At 46.7% G+C, this 17,796-nt stretch overlaps 1 protein-coding gene across 1 annotated transcript in view; it reads left to right on the top strand.

Moving 5' to 3' along the window:
* LOC119950614 (tumor necrosis factor receptor superfamily member 3-like) overlaps nucleotides 1–17,796 on the top strand; it is a 60,817-nt gene that overhangs the window by 26,406 nt on the left and 16,615 nt on the right. Inside the window, exons 2-5 of the mRNA XM_038773201.1 lie at nucleotides 6,724–6,748; nucleotides 8,471–8,596; nucleotides 11,784–11,924; nucleotides 15,158–15,251. Of these exons, the coding sequence (XP_038629129.1) occupies nucleotides 6,724–6,748; nucleotides 8,471–8,596; nucleotides 11,784–11,924; nucleotides 15,158–15,251 (386 nt within the window). The remainder of the gene's footprint in view (nucleotides 1–6,723; nucleotides 6,749–8,470; nucleotides 8,597–11,783; nucleotides 11,925–15,157; nucleotides 15,252–17,796) is intronic.

Here is a 17,796-nt window from a genome sequence, read left to right as displayed (position 1 = left end):
AATGATATTGTGGGAGCGTATGCAGGTCACTGACCAAAAGCCTTGGTTCAAGTTGGGAAATTTGATAGGGTTTATTTATTGTCATGTGTGCCTAGGTACAGTGAAAAGTATTGTTCTGTGTATCGTCCTGGCACATCGGTCCATACAGGAAAAACATAGAACATGCTATAATAATTAATGATTATAGAATGGGCGCCACGGTGGCGCAGTGGTTAGCACTGCTACCTCACGGCAGCGAGGACCCGGGTCCGATCCCGGTCCTGGGTCACTGTCCGTGTGGAGTTTGCACATTCTCCCTGTGTCTGCGTGGGTCTCACCCCCATGACCCAAAGATGAGCAGGTTAGGTAGATTGGCCACGCTAAATTTGCCCTTAATTGGAAAAAAAAGAATTGGGTACTTTAAGTGTATTTAAAAAAATAATTATTATAGAACATACCGTTGGGGTTAGACTTAGGTTCAAAAATTACGATACATAATTAACAGCCATGACTATACTGCATTTCAGCATCTTCTAACGAAGCATGGCCAGGATTTTACAGAGTATGAGTGGGCTCGATCCGAACCCATGTGAAGGGAGAAGACGCTGGGCGCATAGCATCATGCAATATTACAGTCGGCAGGCACACATGGGAATCAGAACGATGCCCGCCTACAAGATTCTAAAGGGCAATGAAGCCCATTAAACATGCAATTGTCCCCAATTTTACGTTGCCTGTTCACTTTTATGTTTGGCTAATGGGCCAATCGACCAGGTGGCGTTCACGTTTTCTCACCCTCCCAATCCAGGCATATCCGAATATGTCTAAAGTACGTGTTTACAACAAAGAGCACCAATCTACTTCCTGGTATTGGTTATAATGATCTTGGCATGACTGTTCACCAACTTTCTTCAGTTCATTTACAGGATGTGAGCTTCGCTGGCTGGGCCGGCATTTATTGCCCATCCCTAATTGCCCTTGAGGAGGTGGTGGTGAGCTGTATTCTTGAACCGCTGCAGTCTCTCTGGCGTAGATACACACATGAGCTGTTTTCTCCTGATATGCTCCTATCTCACACATTGGCCTCATGGAATTGTGTGAGTGACTCAATCTCCCCAATGCTACCTTCCTTCTTGACCCTTTATCACAGAGCTGAGCTGAGGGCAGGAACTCACTCTGTAGGAGGTAGAAGGGGAGAATCAATGATGTACCCGCTCAATAAAACAGCAGCACTGTGTCCAATAATGCTGTGGCAGATTAACCCAAGGTTGCTGCTCTCCCCGGCATCACTACAGTCAGTTCTCCCTTCACTATTACTACTCCAATTCAAAACCTCAGAGGTTTAAAGCTCTTAAAACCCGAGCTTGGTGCCACACTAGACACTATTCTTTCATTTGACTTTCTATTCTACCCCCCTCCACCCATCCTTGGCGTTGCCCAACATCAATTTGGCTCTGGCCTTTACCTATGGCCCTCGCTTTGAAAAGACATGTCCCATCTTACACCAGGCCTGGGGAAAAGCTGGCTTCAGATGTGAAATTTGCTGCTCCTTAATTTTGGACAGCCAAAGCTGCCACCAACAATCCCTTTAAAATCAAACTGTTGTAAAAGATTGGTATCAACTTCAACAAAGATTTAATTTGCACATATCTCAATACTTCTGGTTAAACGGTGAGTTAAAAATTCATCAATGGGGTGTTTTACTAGGTCCCAATGATGGGCTACAGCACAATATAAATGCACATCCCTCTTAATGTTTCCATACAAATTGTTGTCGTGAAGTGCTAGATTTTATATAGAATTGCTGGGCGGCACGGTGGCACAGTGGTTAGCACTGCTGCATCACAACTCCAACTCTGTCTGTGCGGAGTCTGCACGTTCTCACCGTGTGTGCGTGGGTTTCCTCCGGGTGCTCCGGTTTCCTCCCACAGTCCAAAGATGTGCAGGTTAGGTGGATTGGCCGTGCTAAATTGCCCCTTAGTGTCTAAAAGGTTGGGTGGGGCTACTGGGCTACGGGGATAGGGTGGAGGCTTGGGCTTAAGTAGGGTGCTCTTTCCAAGGACTCGATGGGCCGAATGGGCTCCTTCTGCACTGTAAATTCTATGATTCTAACTCTTGTTGCCAAATCAAGTTAACAAGGACCTATTATTTTCTCTCTTTTACTTACTGATGAAGTTAAAGTCAAAAGCTTGCTATCTGTTATAATATTAGCATACTACAGTGCCCTCTAGTGCTTAGAGGCAAATGTTTACCAAAAGGTTGTCAATCTCTAACAGTCAACAATGTGTGGATTGGTTGTGGTCAGGATGACCCCCTACTCCAGCTGTTTATGCTGCTGGAACCCATCTCAGCATCACTGACCTGCTGGCAAGGTCTCAGCCTTGGGCCAATTCCCTCTCGGGGAGAGTGGCAGACGCTTCCTCTTGGTAATTCGCACACAAATCCAATCACTAAAGGTTGCGCCACAGATTAGCAAGATATTAAAGACAGCAAAGCGAGCGCTAGTCTTTATTTCTAATGGGGTAAAAGTGAAAAGTAGGAAAGTTGTGCTCAACCTATATCAAAACTTGATAAGGTCACATGTAGAGCACTGCGTGTAATTCGGGTCACCATATCATGAAAAGGATATTGAGGCACTGGAGAGGGTGCAGAGATTTAAAAGGATTTAAAAGGGTGATCTGTTAAATGTGTGGGAACACACATCAGGAAAGTGCTGAGGGAGGCACTAAAGCTTGGGGCAGCTGCCACACTGCGCAATGGGGAAGGTCGCTGCCTAAGACCTTTCAGCCAGAGTGTACTGAGGGAAGGAGAATTGTACAGAACCCCCTTGGCCATCTCTGCCCTTTAGTGAGTTGCCCTGACACCTGTGATGCTGGGGACCTCCAGAGGCGGCCAAAATGGATCATCCACTTGGCACTTCTGGTTGATGATTGTTATGAATGTTTCAGCTTTGTCTTTTGCACTGATGTGCTGGACTCCTCCATCATTGAGGAGGGGGATATTTGTGGAGCCTCCTCCTGCAATAAATTGTTTGATTGTCCACCACCATTCGTAGCCAGATGTTGCAGGACTGCAGAATTTAGATTTGATCCATTGGTTGTGGAATGGCTGAGCTCTGTCTATCAGGCTGCTTATGCTGTTTAACATGCAAGTAGTCCTGTGTTGTAGCTTCACCAGGTTGACACTTCATTTTTCGGTCTGCCTGATGTTGCTGCTGCCATGCTCTGCTGCACTCTTCATTGAACCAGGGTTGATCCCCTGGCTGGGGGGTAATGGTAGAGTGGGGGATATGCCGGGCCATGAGGTTACAGATTGTGGTTGAATACAATTCTGCTGCTGCTGATGGCCCACAGCCCCTCATGGACGTCCAGTCTTGAGTTGCTAGATATGTTTGAAGTCTATTCCATCCAACACAATTGGTTGTGACACAACAACACGATGGAGGGTATCCTCAATGATGGGTCTTTCTCTCCACAAAGACTGTGCACTGGTCACTTCTACTGATACTCTCATGGACAGCTGCATCTGCAGCAGGCAGATTGGTGAGGATGAGGTCAAGTATTTTCCATGTTGTTGGTTCCCTCACCACCTGCTGCAGTCCCAGCCTAGCAGCTATCGTCCTTTAGGACCCGGCCAGCTCGGTCTGTGGTGGTACTACCGAGCCACTCTTGGTGATGGACATTGAAGTCCTCCATCCAGGGTACATTCTGCGCCTTTGCCACCCTCAGTGCTCCCTCCAAGCGATGTTCATGATGTGGAGATGCCGGCGTTGGACTGGGGTGGGCACAGTAAGAAGTCTTACAACACCAGGTTAAAGTCCAACAGGTTTGTTTCAAACACGAGCTTTCGGAGCACTGCTCCTTCATTCACCTGAGGAAGGAGCAGCGCTCCGAAAGCTAGTGTTTGAAACAAACCCTTTGAACTTTAACCTGGTGTTGTAAGACTTCAAGCAATGTTCAACATGGAGGCATACTGATTTATCAGCTGGGATGAGGGGGAGGCGTACTGATTTATCAGCTGGGATGGGGGGGAGGGCGATACATGGTAATCAGTAGGAGGCTTCCTTGCCCATATTGATCTGGTGCCATGAGACATTATGGGGTCCAGAGTCAATGTTTAGGACTCACAAGGAAACGCCCTCCCAACTGTATAGCACTGTGCCACCCCCTCTGCTTGGGGGGTGCCTCCCCACGAATGGTGATGGTGCTGTCCGGGGTGTTATCTGTAAGGTATGATTCCGCAGGGCTGGGTTTGCCGTTGTTGTTTACGGTGCCTATTTCGAGTGCACGTAAGAGTCAGCCACATGTGGGTCTGGAGTCACACGTAGGCCAGACCCAGTCCAGACGCCAGGTTTCCTGTCTCAAGCACATCAGTGAACCAGTTGGGTTTTGTACGACAATCAACAATGATTTTGTGGTCATCATTACACTTTTAATTCCAGGTGTTTTATTGAGTTTAAATTGCACCATCTGCCATGGTGGGATTCAAACCCAGGACCCCAGGCCTCTGGACTACGAGTCCAGCGACAATCCCACTACACTACTGCCCCCGGTGGAAGTTGACTGTATTGAAGCACCTCAGAGTACACCCTGATCTAAGTAGAAACCTGAATATTATTGCACTTTGTGTGATGGCCCTTTTGAAATGTTTGTAATGTTCTTTCAGATATTTTATGAATAAAGTATAGTTTTCATAACAATAAAAAATTGATTGCTTCTTGGCCTTTTGGCCATGGCAAAGAGTAGGAACAGGCGTGAGCGACATCAGGTGTGATGCCTCTTCTCGTCAGCTTGGATTTTGCATGTCCCTTGTCTGGGAACCATGAATTAGATTCAATTTGAATTGGTTTTTAGAGCAAGCCAGGAAATGGATTAGGGGCTTGATCATCTGTTGATGTAATTTCTCATCTTCCTCTCTGTGAAAATGGATAGGCTGGGTCTCTTTTCTCTTGAAAAAACAAGGCTGAGGAATGATTTAGAGTTCTTTAAAATTTTGAAAGGTTTTGATGTGGCGATGCTGGCGTTGGACTGGGGTGAGCACAGTCTTACAGCACCAGGTTAAAGTCCAACAGGTCTGTTTTGAATCACTAGCTTTTGGAGCATTGCTGCTGCCTCAGGTGAATCTCCTGAGATTCTCCATTCACCTGAGGAAGGAGCTGTGCTGCGAAAACTAGTGATTCGAAACAAACCTGTTGGACTTTAACCTAGGGTTGTAAGACTTCTTATTTGAAAGGTTTTAATAGAGAGGATACGGAGAGACTGTTTCCTCTTGTGGAGAGGTGTAAGCAGCACGGTAGCACGGTGGTTAGCACAATTGCTTCACAGCTCCGGGGTCCCAGGTTCGATTCCCGGCTTGGGTCACTGTCTGTGCGGAGTCTGCACATCCTCCCCGTGTGTGCGTGGGTTTCCTCCGGGTGCTCCGGTTTCCTCCCACAGTCCAAAGATGTGCAGATTAAGTGGATTGGCCATGCTAAATTGCCCTTAGTGTTGGGTGGGGTTACTGGGTTATGGGGATAGGGTGGAGGTGTGGGCTTGGGTAGGGTGCTCTTTCAAAAGAGCCGGTGCAGACTCGATGGGCCGAATGGCCTCCTTCTGCACTGTAAATTCTATGAAAGTAAGTTCTTGTATTATTTTAACTTAAATTCAATTTTGTTCTTTTGAGACTTCAACCTTAAAAGGTAACAGGAGACAGTTCGGTGAAGTAACTCAGGAAAGTTTACTTAAGTTATAAATTAATACTTAAAGCAGGGCAGCAGATTGACCAGTGTATTACGCCTCTTGCTTTCCCGTTCAGCTTAGGGCGCAGGGCAACTATCGGCTTCTGTTCCCTCCCCGAACCTCTGTGGGTCCTTCTGTTTAAAGTGCAAAATCCACACAGATAGTCACATGAGGCCTGAATTGAACCCGGGCCTCTGATGCTGTGAGGCAGCAGTGCTAACCACTGTGCCGTCATGCCACCCTTATTATTTCCTGATAGGCCTGAATGAGGCAAGACTAATTCTCAATTGGCTTAAGGGGTTATAGAACATAGAACAGTACAGCACAGAACAGACCCTTCGGCCCTCAATGTTGTGCTGAGCCATGATCACTCTACTCAACCCACGTATCCACCCTATACCCGTAACCCAACAACCCCCCCTTAACCTTACTTTTATTAGGACACTACGGGCAATTTAGCATGGCCAATCCACCTAACCCGCACATCTTTGGACTGTGGGAGGAAACCGGAGCACCCGGAGGAAACCCACGCACACACAGGGAGGACGTGCAGACTCCACACAGACAGTGACCCAGCCGGGAATCGAACCTGGGACCCTGGAGCTGTGAAGCGTTTATGCTAACCACCATGCTACCCTGCTGCCCTGCTGCTGGTGTATGATCAATCTGTGTCCTGGACAAGAAAAGGGCACCAGGCCATACACACCTGCCCCATCCTCCAGCTGATGTCCTGCCCATGCCCCAACCAATGCCCCTCCCCACCTCTGTCAAAGATTCCTCACATCAAACATCCAGCAACCCAACAACCATTGGTTATTATCCAGGGTAATCACCCGCTGGAGCCCAACCCAACATCAACCACTTTTATAGGCTTCGCTTTTGGGAGTGCTCCTGATCCCAGCAGGATCCCAGAAGCAACATTTATATCCTGAATATTCCCAATCGCATGAAGAATTAATTTATTTTCCTCAATATTTCATTCACCGTCTGAAGTTGTAACTTGTGTCATTTTCTTGGTGTTTTTCAGGTGTCTCTGCAAAAGTGTCCCCCAGGTAAAGGAACCATTTTGTTCTGAAACTATTGGTTGCGTTTCTATGTTTGTTTCGCATTTAGCAATTGATGACATGCAAAGTGTTTCTCACTGTGAATAACCGACAGATATCCACGCCGGATACAATGTGAGAAAGTGACAGGGCTGCTATAACTTGACCTCAGTCTGAAGATGGCACATTCACAAGCTACCATCTCAATACAATGGGCCTCCCATGGTGGGAGCACCCTTGTGTTTGAGTCAGAAAGGATGTGAGTTCAAGCCATGCTTTGGAAATTTCAGCACATAGTTGAGGCTGCTGCTTTCGCGCAGTACTGAGTGAGTGTTGCATTGTGGTATTGTGTGAAGCAAATAATGGCATGATGGGAAAACTAGTCAAGTCTTCTTGGTACAAGTGAATTTAAACTGATTTTCATATAACCTAAGGCCCAGAATACAGAGACAGCCGAGGTCAGCATGTCCTGAGAACTGGGTGACTCTGAGAGTCTAGATAAAGCTTGAACTTAGAAGCAGTCTCAATACATAACAAGCTGAACAACTATTTCTTCCTGTTCCTAAACAACTTCTTCCCTTTCTTAAAACAAAGACAAGATAATGATATGAAACTCAAGTCCCCTAAAGGTCAGAAGGTGACGCCATTGTAACGATTATTACTTATGTTTTACTTTCAATCAAATTCCTGACCAAGCTGTATTCATGTTATCTTGATCCTATAATGTATAAGAATCGCCTTCTTTTCTGTACTATCGCAGACTTGGGACGGACTCCGCAGTTTGTAATTGACTGCCTTCCGACTCCAAGTATCAGCCATTTTCTGCTAGCAGTTCTAATTAGTGAATAAAGTTCAGTTTTGCTTATCTAATGAATGCTGTTTGAATTTCTCTATCACAGTCAAGACGCGGGGAAAATATAAAATACAACAGCATCATTGGGCTTGCTGTCTTTTGGATGGGCTATCAAACCATCTCAAGTGGATCGAATGTTATTCAAAAAGGAGGGGAGTTCTTCCAGCGACCTGTCCAATATCTATCCCGAATTCACGTCAAAAAACAGATTATCTGGACATTATTATATTAGAAACATAGGAAATAGGAGCAGGAGGGGGCCATTTGGCCCTTCAAGCCTTCTCCGCCATTCATTAGGGGCTGGTTTAGCACACTGGGCTAAATCGCTGGCTTTGAAAGCAGACCAAGGCAGGCCAGCAGTACGGTTCAATTCCTGTACCAGCCTCCCCGAACAGGCGGCAGAATGTGGTGACTAGGGGCTTCTCACAGTAACTTCATTGAAGCCTACTTGTGACAATAAGCGATTTTCATTTCATTTCATTATGAGCATGGTTGAACACCCAACTCAATAGCCTAACCCCACCTTCCCCCCATATCCTATGATTTCATTCGCGCAGGGTGTTATATCTAACTGTTTCTTAAAAACATACAACTACTTCCTGTGGTAATGAATTCCACAGGCCGACCACTGTCTTGGTGAAAAAATGTAGCCTCATCTCTGTCCTAAATGGTCGACCCCGTATCCTCGCACTATGACCCCTGGTTCTGGACACCCCCACCATCGGGAACATCCTTTCTGCATCTACTCTGTCCAGTCCTGTTAGATTCTTATGAACTATTTGCAGTCAGTGTTCCTGAATAAATATTTAGCGGCATTTCGCTGTGCACTGGCTTTATATAATATCCTATGATTTACTTACTTCTTCTCCCGGTGAAAGGTAAACACATTGCTTCATCCCGTTCAAGCAAAAATCAAACAAAATGTGTCCCCTGTGAGGAAGGAACATACGCCGAAGAGGAGAATTACCTGAACAAATGTCGCAAATGTTATGGACGCTGCACAGGTAAATGTTTGATGCACTATCAATTGCATGAAAGACTCTGATTGGTACAACAGAGGCTTTATTACAGTCAGATGCGTGGCCTCCTACTGCAGCTGGCAGAATGGCTGATCAGGAGAAGTCATGCATATTTATACGGCTCCTTGTGGGCGGAGCCAGCCGGCAGGGGCTACCGGCGAACCTGTAGTGTAGGTCCTACCGTACATCCCCTAATACAGGTGCACACAGTTAACACAGTGGATCACCACAATGTACCTGCTTAAATTCTTCAATAACCCACTGTCTTCTTGAAGCTGCGTGTAGCTTATTCAAATGCAAACATGCTACCTCTCCTTGGCAATGTACAATCACAGACAATCTATCGCATATTGATGATTAAACAAAGTCCACAAATTCTTTTAAAAGTAAATGAGTTTGTTTTTTGAAAATTGAGGATATGGGTCTAGGGGAATGAACAGGTGTTTGGCATTACTGCGGTTGGCTAACGTAGAGAGCAGCAGCACAGACTTGGGGGAGCTTCAATGACTTGTTATTGTGTTGATGTGGAGATGCCGACGTTGGACTGGGGTGAGCACGGTAAGAAGTCTTACAACACCAGGTTAAAGTCCAACAGGTTTGTTTCAAACACGAGCTTTCGGAGCGCAGCTCCTTCCTCAGGTTATTGTGTTGTCAGTTGCTAAGATTGTGAATCCTTGACGGGGATTTTAAAAGGGGGATATGAATGGTGCACAGATTCCCTGGGGTGGACAGAGAGGCTGGAGATGTAGCCTCGCAAATCTCTTTTTACATAAATTTAGAGTACACAATTATTTTTTTCTCCAATTAAGGGGCAATTATTATTATTAGCCTGGCCAATCCACCTAGCGTGCACGTTATTGGGTTGTGGGGGGGTGAGACCCACGCAGACACGGGGAGAATGTGCAAACTTCACACGGGCCTGCAGGGTAGCATGGTGGTTAGCATAAATGCTTCACAGCTCCAGGGTCCCAGGTTCGATTCCCGGCTGGGTCACTGTCTGTGTGGAGTCTGCACGTCCTCCCCCTGTGTGCGTGGGTTTCCTCCGGGTGCTCCGGTTTCCTCCCACAGTCCAAAGATGTGCGGGTTAGGTGGATTGGCCATGCTAAATTGCCCGTAGTGTCCTACAAAAAAGTAAGGTTATGGGGGGGTTGTTGGGTTACGGGTATAGGGTGGATACGTGGGTTTGAGTAGGGTGATCATGGCTCGGCACAACATTGAGGGCCGAAGGGCCTGTTCTGTGCTGTACTGTTCTATGTTCTATGTTCTATGGGCCGGGATCGAACCTGGGACCTCGGCCCCGTGAGGCAGCAGTTTAAAAAAATAAATAAATTTAGAGTACCCAATTATTTTTTCCAATGAAGGGGCAATTCAGCGTGGCCAATCCACCTACCCTGCACATCTTTGGGTTGTGGGGGTGAAACCCACGCAGACACGGGGAGAATGTGCAAACTCCACACGGACAGTGACCCAGGGCCGGGATTCGAACCCGGGTCCTCAGCGCCGTAGGAGGCAGCAGTGCTAACCACTGTGCCACCGTGTTGCCCTGCCCTGTAAATCGTAATGACATGGCAACATATGTGTCAGGGTTCCTGGATTTTTCCCTGAGGTTGGGGGGGGGGGGGGGGGGGGGGGGGAGGTTGGGGGGGGGGGGGGGGGGGGGACTGGGTATTCCGCAACGATGGGGGGGCCGGGCCTGGGTGATCTGAGGACTCCCTTAGGGTGAGGGAGGACCGTCCCTGATCCGCCCACAAGGAATTCTGACAGAAGTATTTTTTGCTTCAATATCATCATATCTGTTACTGGCCTGTTAACACCTCCTGGTGTTGCTTTGCTGCCAGGTTGCAGACAGTTCAGGAAACCCCTTGACATCTTGTCTATTCTGTCATGCATGGTCTGAAGGCATCATCAGCTTCTCTGTAGTGGGAGCCTCGGCTGAATTGACGTGGATAATTCCCAACAGGCGTGATGTGGCCTTAGGGCAGCCCATCATCTCAGTCCAATTCTAATCCCTAACACATCGTTCCCCATGGATGAGAGGCTTAAAACTGAGACCTATTTGTTTTTTTTCTATTCATTTATGGGATGTGGGCATCGCTGGCTGGGACAATATTTATTGTCCACCCCTTGTGCCCTTGAGAAGGTGGTGGTGAGCTGCCTTCTTGAACTGCTGCAGTCCATGAGGTGTAGGTACACCCACAGTGCTGTTAGGGAGGGAGGTGCAGGATTTTGACCCAGCGACAGTAAAGGAATGGTGATATATTTCCAACTCGGGGTGGTGATCGCTCGGAGTGGTGTTCCCAGGTATCTGCTGACCTTGGCCTTCTAGATAGTAACGGTAGCAGGTTTCGAAGGTGCTGTCGAAAAACGGTTATGAGCTGCTGCAGTGCGTTTTTCATACTACTGTTTTTTAATCAGTCAGCAGAGGTGTCCTTGATCAAGTTCAAAGTAGGAACATCTTGGGAAGTTGAGCAGCACGGTAGCACAGTGGTTAGCACTGTGGATTCACAGCGCCAGGGTCCCAGGTTCGATTCCCCGCTGGGCCACTGTCTGTGTGGAGTCTGCATGTTCTCCCCGTGTGTGCGTGGGTTTCCTCCGGGTGCTCCGGTTTCCTCCCACAGTCCAAAGACGTGCAGGTTAGGTGGATTGGCCAGGCTAAATTGCCCCTTAGTGTCCAAAAAGGTTAGGAGAGGTTATTGAGGGCTGTGGTGAATAGGGTTGAAGTGAGGGCTTAAATGGGTCGGTGCAGACTCGATGGGCTGAATGGCCTCCTTCTGCACTGTATGTTCTATGAACCATAATTGCTGCTGGCGAAGCAGAATGATTGAGCGGCGGTGGAAGGAAGTTGCAACCCGTGGCTTCTGCAACACTAAAGTTTCTGAGATAGCGTCTCATCGAGGAGTAGAATCTCATTGGAAGATGAAACAGATTGGAGAAACAGAAAGGCCTTATCCTGTTCCTGACGTTCCCGTCCACTGTCCAATCATGGTGCTTCCTCTAAGCTATCCCACCTTTCACTCACACAGCCCAAAGCCTCCACATTATCTTTCTGAATAAAGCAATTTGTGATGGAATACTTTGGTATTTGAATGCAAAGAACAGGCCACAGTCCTAAAGTACATTATTAATCATCCCCTTCCCCAAATGCTATTTCACTTGTACTTTTCCTTTCAAGGTAACAGTGTCCAGACTCTTCAATGCACCCCTACAACAAACCGAAAATGTGAATGTGCCCCCCATTATTACTGCACGACTGAAGATCCAACCAAATGTGAATATTGTAAAAAATGTGCTGATAAGAAGTTCATCTCTCCAGGTATGGTCCACTTCACTGAAATGTCTGATTTATCCTCCGCCCCCCGTGCCCTGCTGGAAGCTACTCCCACCAGCAGGTGGGGCTCATACCGCGTGAGACTCTTCACGTGCGATTGGCCAAATAAGCGTCATGTCTGTACCCTTGGGTATGTCGCACATTTTGCGAGTATCCACAATCTGAGCCATTGTCTTTACTAACTCCTTTGGACATTCTGCCCCTTCTGTCCCCAGATTTTGTGCAGATTAGACCGGATGATGCCCCCACAACACACCAGCTGAAGCTGATGGGTCACTCATGGCTGCCGAGTTGGCCAGCTTGGGGTTCTGCTGTTGGTACGCACAACCAGCTATTTAGAATCAGAAGTGAGGGCTGGCGAGTTGCAGGACACTGGTTTCCCCTCCCCACACCCTGTCGATGTGGGTGTGCGGCTTGGCAGACAGCCAGGGTGCTAACTTTCACAAACACCAAAGCATCATTTTTAAAAGCTGGAATTTCCAATTCACTCACTTTTGTGACAGTTTGTTCATTCAAGCTGTTAACCTGAATGGCATTTTTGAAATCACTGTTGGCAGCTGTGCTGATCGTCATGCTGAGCATCTTTCAGCAAAACGTAAAGAACATCCAGGATGATAATAGTGGTTACCGCAGATAGCGATCTCATAACAGGAACAGTGTACCTCAGAGTCAAATCAATTAGTATACCTCAGAGTCAAATCAGTGTACCCCAGAGTCAAATCAATCAGTGTACCCCAGAGTCAAATCAGCGTACACCTGAGTCAAATAAATCTGTGTGCCCCAGATTCAAATCAGTGTACCCCAGAGTCAAATCAATCAGTGTACCCCAGAGTCAAATCAATCAGTGTACCCCAGAGTCAAATCAGTGTGCACCAAAGTCAAATCAATCAGTGTACCCCAGAGTCAAATCAGTGTACCCCAGAGTCAAATCAGTGTACACCAGAGTCAAATCAATTAGTGTACACCAGTGTCAAATCAGTGTACACCAGAGTCAAATCAATCAGTGTACCCCAGAGTCAAATCAGTGTACTCCAGAGTCAAATCAATCAGTGTACCTCAGAGTCAAATCAGTGTACCCCAGAGTCAAATCAATCAGTGTACCCCAGAGTCAAATCAATCAGTGTACCCCAGAGTCAAATCAATCAGCGTACACCAGAGTCAAATCAGTGTACCCCAGAGTCAAATCAATCAGTGTACCCCAGAGTCAAATCAGTGTACCCCAGAGTCAAATCAATCAGTGTACCCCAGTGTCAAATCAGTGTACACCAGAGTCAAATCAATCAGTGTACCCCAGTGTCAAATCAGTGTACACCAGAGTCAAATCAATCAGTGTACCTCAGAGTCAAATCAGTGTGCACCAGAGTCAAATCAATCAGTGTACCCCAGAGTCAAATCAATCAGTGTACCCCAGAGTCAAATCAATCAGTGTACCCCAGAGTCAAATCAATCAGTGTACCCCAGAGTCAAATCAATCAGTGTACCCCAGAGTCAAATCAATCAGTGTACCCCAGAGTCAAATCAATCAGTGTACCTCAGAGTCAAATCAATCAGTGTACCCCAGAGTCAAATCAATCAGTGTACCTCAGAGTCAAATCAGTGTACACCAGAGTCAAATCAATCAGTGTACCCCAGTGTCAAATCAGTGTACACCAGAGTCAAATCAATCAGTGTACCCCAGAGTCAAATCAATCAGTGTACCCCAGAGTCAAATCAGTGTACACCTGAGTCAAATCAATCAGTGTACCCCAGTGTCAAATCAGTGTACACCAGAGTCAAATCAATCAGTGTACCCCAGAGTCAAATCAATCAGTGTACCCCAGAGTCAAATCAATCAGTGTACCCCAGAGTCAAATCAATCAGTGTACCCCAGAGTCAAATCAATCAGTGTACCCCAGAGTCAAATCAATCAGTGTACCCCAGAGTCAAATCAATCAGTGTACCTCAGAGTCAAATCAGTGTACCCCAGAGCCAAATCAATCAGTGTACCCCAGAGTCAAATCAATCAGTGTACCCCAGAGTCAAATCAATCAGTGTACCCCAGAGTCAAATCAATCAGTGTACACCAGAGTCAAATCAGTGTACACCAGAGTCAAATCAATCAGTGTACATGGATATTAAATCAATCAGTGTACCGCAATATAAAACCAAACAGTGTACATGGTTTAAAATCAATCAATGTTCCCAGAGTCAATCAATCAGTGTACCCTTATATAAAATCAATCAGGGTACCCCAGTGTAAAAGCACTTAATATAAAATCAATCAGTGTACCCAGGAGTAAAAGCAGTCAGTGGACACTGATGTAAAATCAATCAGTGTACAGAAGAGTAAAAGAACTGGATGTTCACTGCTGTAAATCATCTGTTTTCCGATATAAAATCAATCTGTGAGCCCGATTCTAAAATCAATCAGTTGTGTGTGTGGAAGTCAGGTTCTTTGGAAACACGTTACTAAAACACATTGCAACCCAGCAGATTGGCTTGGAATGTTGCACCTATAAGTACAAAGGATCAAAGGCAATCAAGCACACACCTTTTTGTCAGCACAGAGAGACTGTTGCTAATGTCCCCTCAAAGCATGACTCAGCTCTGAGTGGATGGGGAGCCAGTTTGATTCACAACACGTTAACATTGACACAAAGCTTCCCTATAGGGAAAGATACCCTCTGGGTCTTGTAGTGATCCTCGCCTGAGTGTGTACAGAAGGGGCTGATGGGAAATGGAAGTACCACCAGGGGGCAGCAAGGGGACATATAAGAGTGACGCCGAAGGCCCGCCCTCGCTCACTTTGGCTGGAGAGACAGGGGAGCAGGACAGGGATGGAAGTTGAGCTCAGGGCTGCGAGTGTGGTCAGGCCTAGTTGCAGAGCATACAAAAGCAGTATCTTTACAAGTGCTATTCTGTAAGTAAAAGCTAACAAAGTCATTTATTGTGGAGCACAATAAACCACCCTTCAACTGCTGAACGACTTCTAGCATTCATTTAAGAAACATAACAGGTCTTATATCTTACGGTGGGAGATTGAGATGCTTTTCTGGTGGTGCAGCAGAAGGAGTGTTTACTGTGCCTTATCGCTAAGCAGAAGCAAAAGTTGAGCTCGGGGCAAGGCAGTGGTGGGGAATGGAAGGTGAGGGAGGAAGAGATGGGGAAGGGTGCAGACATGTTACTCTTGTTCAAAGTGATAAAAGCTTGTGTTTATCATTCAATGCTGTCCTTTTCAGACAAAAACGATTACTACAAAAAAGCATGTCAGCCTTGTCCTCTGGGAACCTTCCTGAATTCTACGCAAACACTGAAATGTCAGCTTCACACCAAGTAAGTCATTCTCTTGAATTCCGAGTTCTGTGGCATCTACAGTTAATGGAGAATGTTCCAGTGTGGAGCATTCTCAACAAAATCTCAATAAAACACGACTGACCATGATCCAGGTTGATGCTTAGTGCACCTGATTAACACTTTGAAGCTATTGGGATTGACCTTAGATTGGGCCTAGCCTGGGAAATGCTTGGATTGTGCCCACATTCAGAAGTCCAAAGATCAATATAAATTGGCCCCTGAGCCTCATAAATGATGTAGACAAAGGAATGGCAAGATACATATCAGGGACGGCATGGTGGCACCTCACTGCACCACGGACATGGGTTCAATTCCGGCCTGGGGTTACTGTGCGGAGTCTGCCCGTTCTCCCCTTGTCTGCGTGGGTTTCCTCCGGGTGCTCCGGTTTCCTCCCGCAGTCCCAAAGATGTGCAGGTTAGGTGGATTGGTCACGCTAAATTGCCCCTTAGTGCCGAGGAATGTGCAGATTAAATACGGTTATGGGGATAAGGCGGGGGAGTGGGCCTAGGTAAGGTGCTCTTTCAGAGAGTCAGTGCAGGCTCGATGGGCTGAATGGCCTCCTTCTGCACTGTAGGGATTCTATAGTTCTATGGTTTGCTGAGTTGGGGGGGGGGGGACAGGAAAACGTGTAAAAAGGGCAGAAGGTTACAAAGGGACACTGAAAGATTAAGTGGCAGATGACATTTAATGTGACGATGTGGGATGTCATCCAACTTAGACCTAAGAAAAATAGATCAAGGTATTTCTTAAATGGTCAACAGATTGGATTTGCGGATGAGTAGAGAGATTTAGGGGTCAGGCTACAGATCTCTAAAGGTTACTGGACAAGCACAAAACATACTTTGAAAGGCTAATGGAGCATTGGTCTTTAACTCAAATGGGTTGGAAGGGAGAGAGACCAAGACACATTAAGTTATAAAGATACAGACTTTTGGATAAATCCAATCTGGAGTATTGTGTTCAGCACCTATCTCAGGAAGGGTCCATGTGCCAACAGCTGTGACAGATTGATCACCAGTGTGTTGTGTTGATGCACACCCTTAATAATACACGCTTCATACGTAGCTTTGGAAACTGCTTCTGACCCCAACATTCTTCACAGAATAATAGAATCCCTACAGCGCAGAAGGAGGACATTCGGCCCATCGAGGCCGCATCAATCCTCCAAATGAACACCCTACCTAGACTCACTCCCCAGCCCTCTCCCCGTAGCCCCGCCTAACATCCCAGGACACTAAGGGACAATTGATCATGACTAATCCACCTAACCTGCACATTTTTGGACTGTGGGAGGAAACCGGAGCACCCGGAGGAACCCCACGCAGACACAGGGAGAACCTGCAGACTCCGCACAGACAGAGACCCATGGCCGGAATTGAACCCAGGCCCCTGGTGCTGTGAGGCAGCAGTGCTAACCACTCTGCCCTCCCCACATAGTCTTCACATGGTCAGCACCTGATCTAACCTAGACTTCGAATATTTTCTATTCTAGGACTGGTGCACAGATTTTGTCTCCTCTGTAAAACCAGACAGAAGCCAGTGGAACACATGATTATAGAATAGTAATAATAATATTATAATCTTTATTGTCACAAGTAGGCTTATATTAACAGTGCAATGAAGTTACTGTGAAAAGCCCCTAGTCGCCACACTCTGGCGCCTGTTCAGGTACACAGAGGGAGAATTCAGAATGTCCAAATTACCTAACAGCACGTCTTTCGGGACTTGTGGGAGGAAACCGGAGCTCCCGGAGGAAACCCACGCAGACACTGGGAGAACGTGCAGACTCCGCACAGACAGTGACCCAAGCCGGGAATCAAACCTGGGACCCTGGCGCTGTGAAGCAACCACTGTGCTACTGTGCCGCCCAGTACAACACAGAAGGCCATTCAGCCCATTGACTCTGCAATTCCTCTTTTGAAGAGCAGTCTAGATAGTCCCAGTGCTCTGCTCTTCCCCATACCCCTCCAATTTTTTCTTATTCAAACATTTATCTAATTGCAATTATCTTTATTTTCTTTAGTCCGTGCATCTCTGAGCTTTCCTCCCGAGTTCCTCCTAATTTGCATCACACTTGTTCCATCTGTCCATGAAGACCTGTAAATTCCCATCATATCACAGAATCATAGACGGTTTACAGCACAGACGGAGACCCCTCACCCCATCACGTCCATGCTGGCTCTTTGCAAGAGTAATTCACCTAGTGCCACACACCCACCTTTACCCGTGACCCTGCAAATCTTTCCTTTTCAGATAATGAACCAATTTCCCTTTGAGTATCAGAATCAAACACGTCTCCAGCACATTCTCAGACACTGTGTTCCAGATCGCAACCACTCGCTGTGGAAAGTAAATGTTTACCTAATGTCACCATTGTTTTATTTTTGCCAATTACCTTAAATATGTGTCCGCGGCTTCTCGAACCTTCCGCCAATGGGAACAGTACAGACCCCTCATTATTCTAAACACCTCAATTAAATCTTCTCTCAACCTTCTCTTATCCAAGAAGGGCAGTCCAAGCTTC

The sequence above is a fragment of the Scyliorhinus canicula genome, chromosome 16, assembly GCF_902713615.1.
Source record: "Scyliorhinus canicula chromosome 16, sScyCan1.1, whole genome shotgun sequence".
In the NCBI taxonomy this organism is placed as follows: Eukaryota; Metazoa; Chordata; class Chondrichthyes; order Carcharhiniformes; family Scyliorhinidae; genus Scyliorhinus; species Scyliorhinus canicula.
Note: the sequence above shows the minus strand (reverse complement) of the source record. Positions and strands in the feature narration are given on the sequence as shown.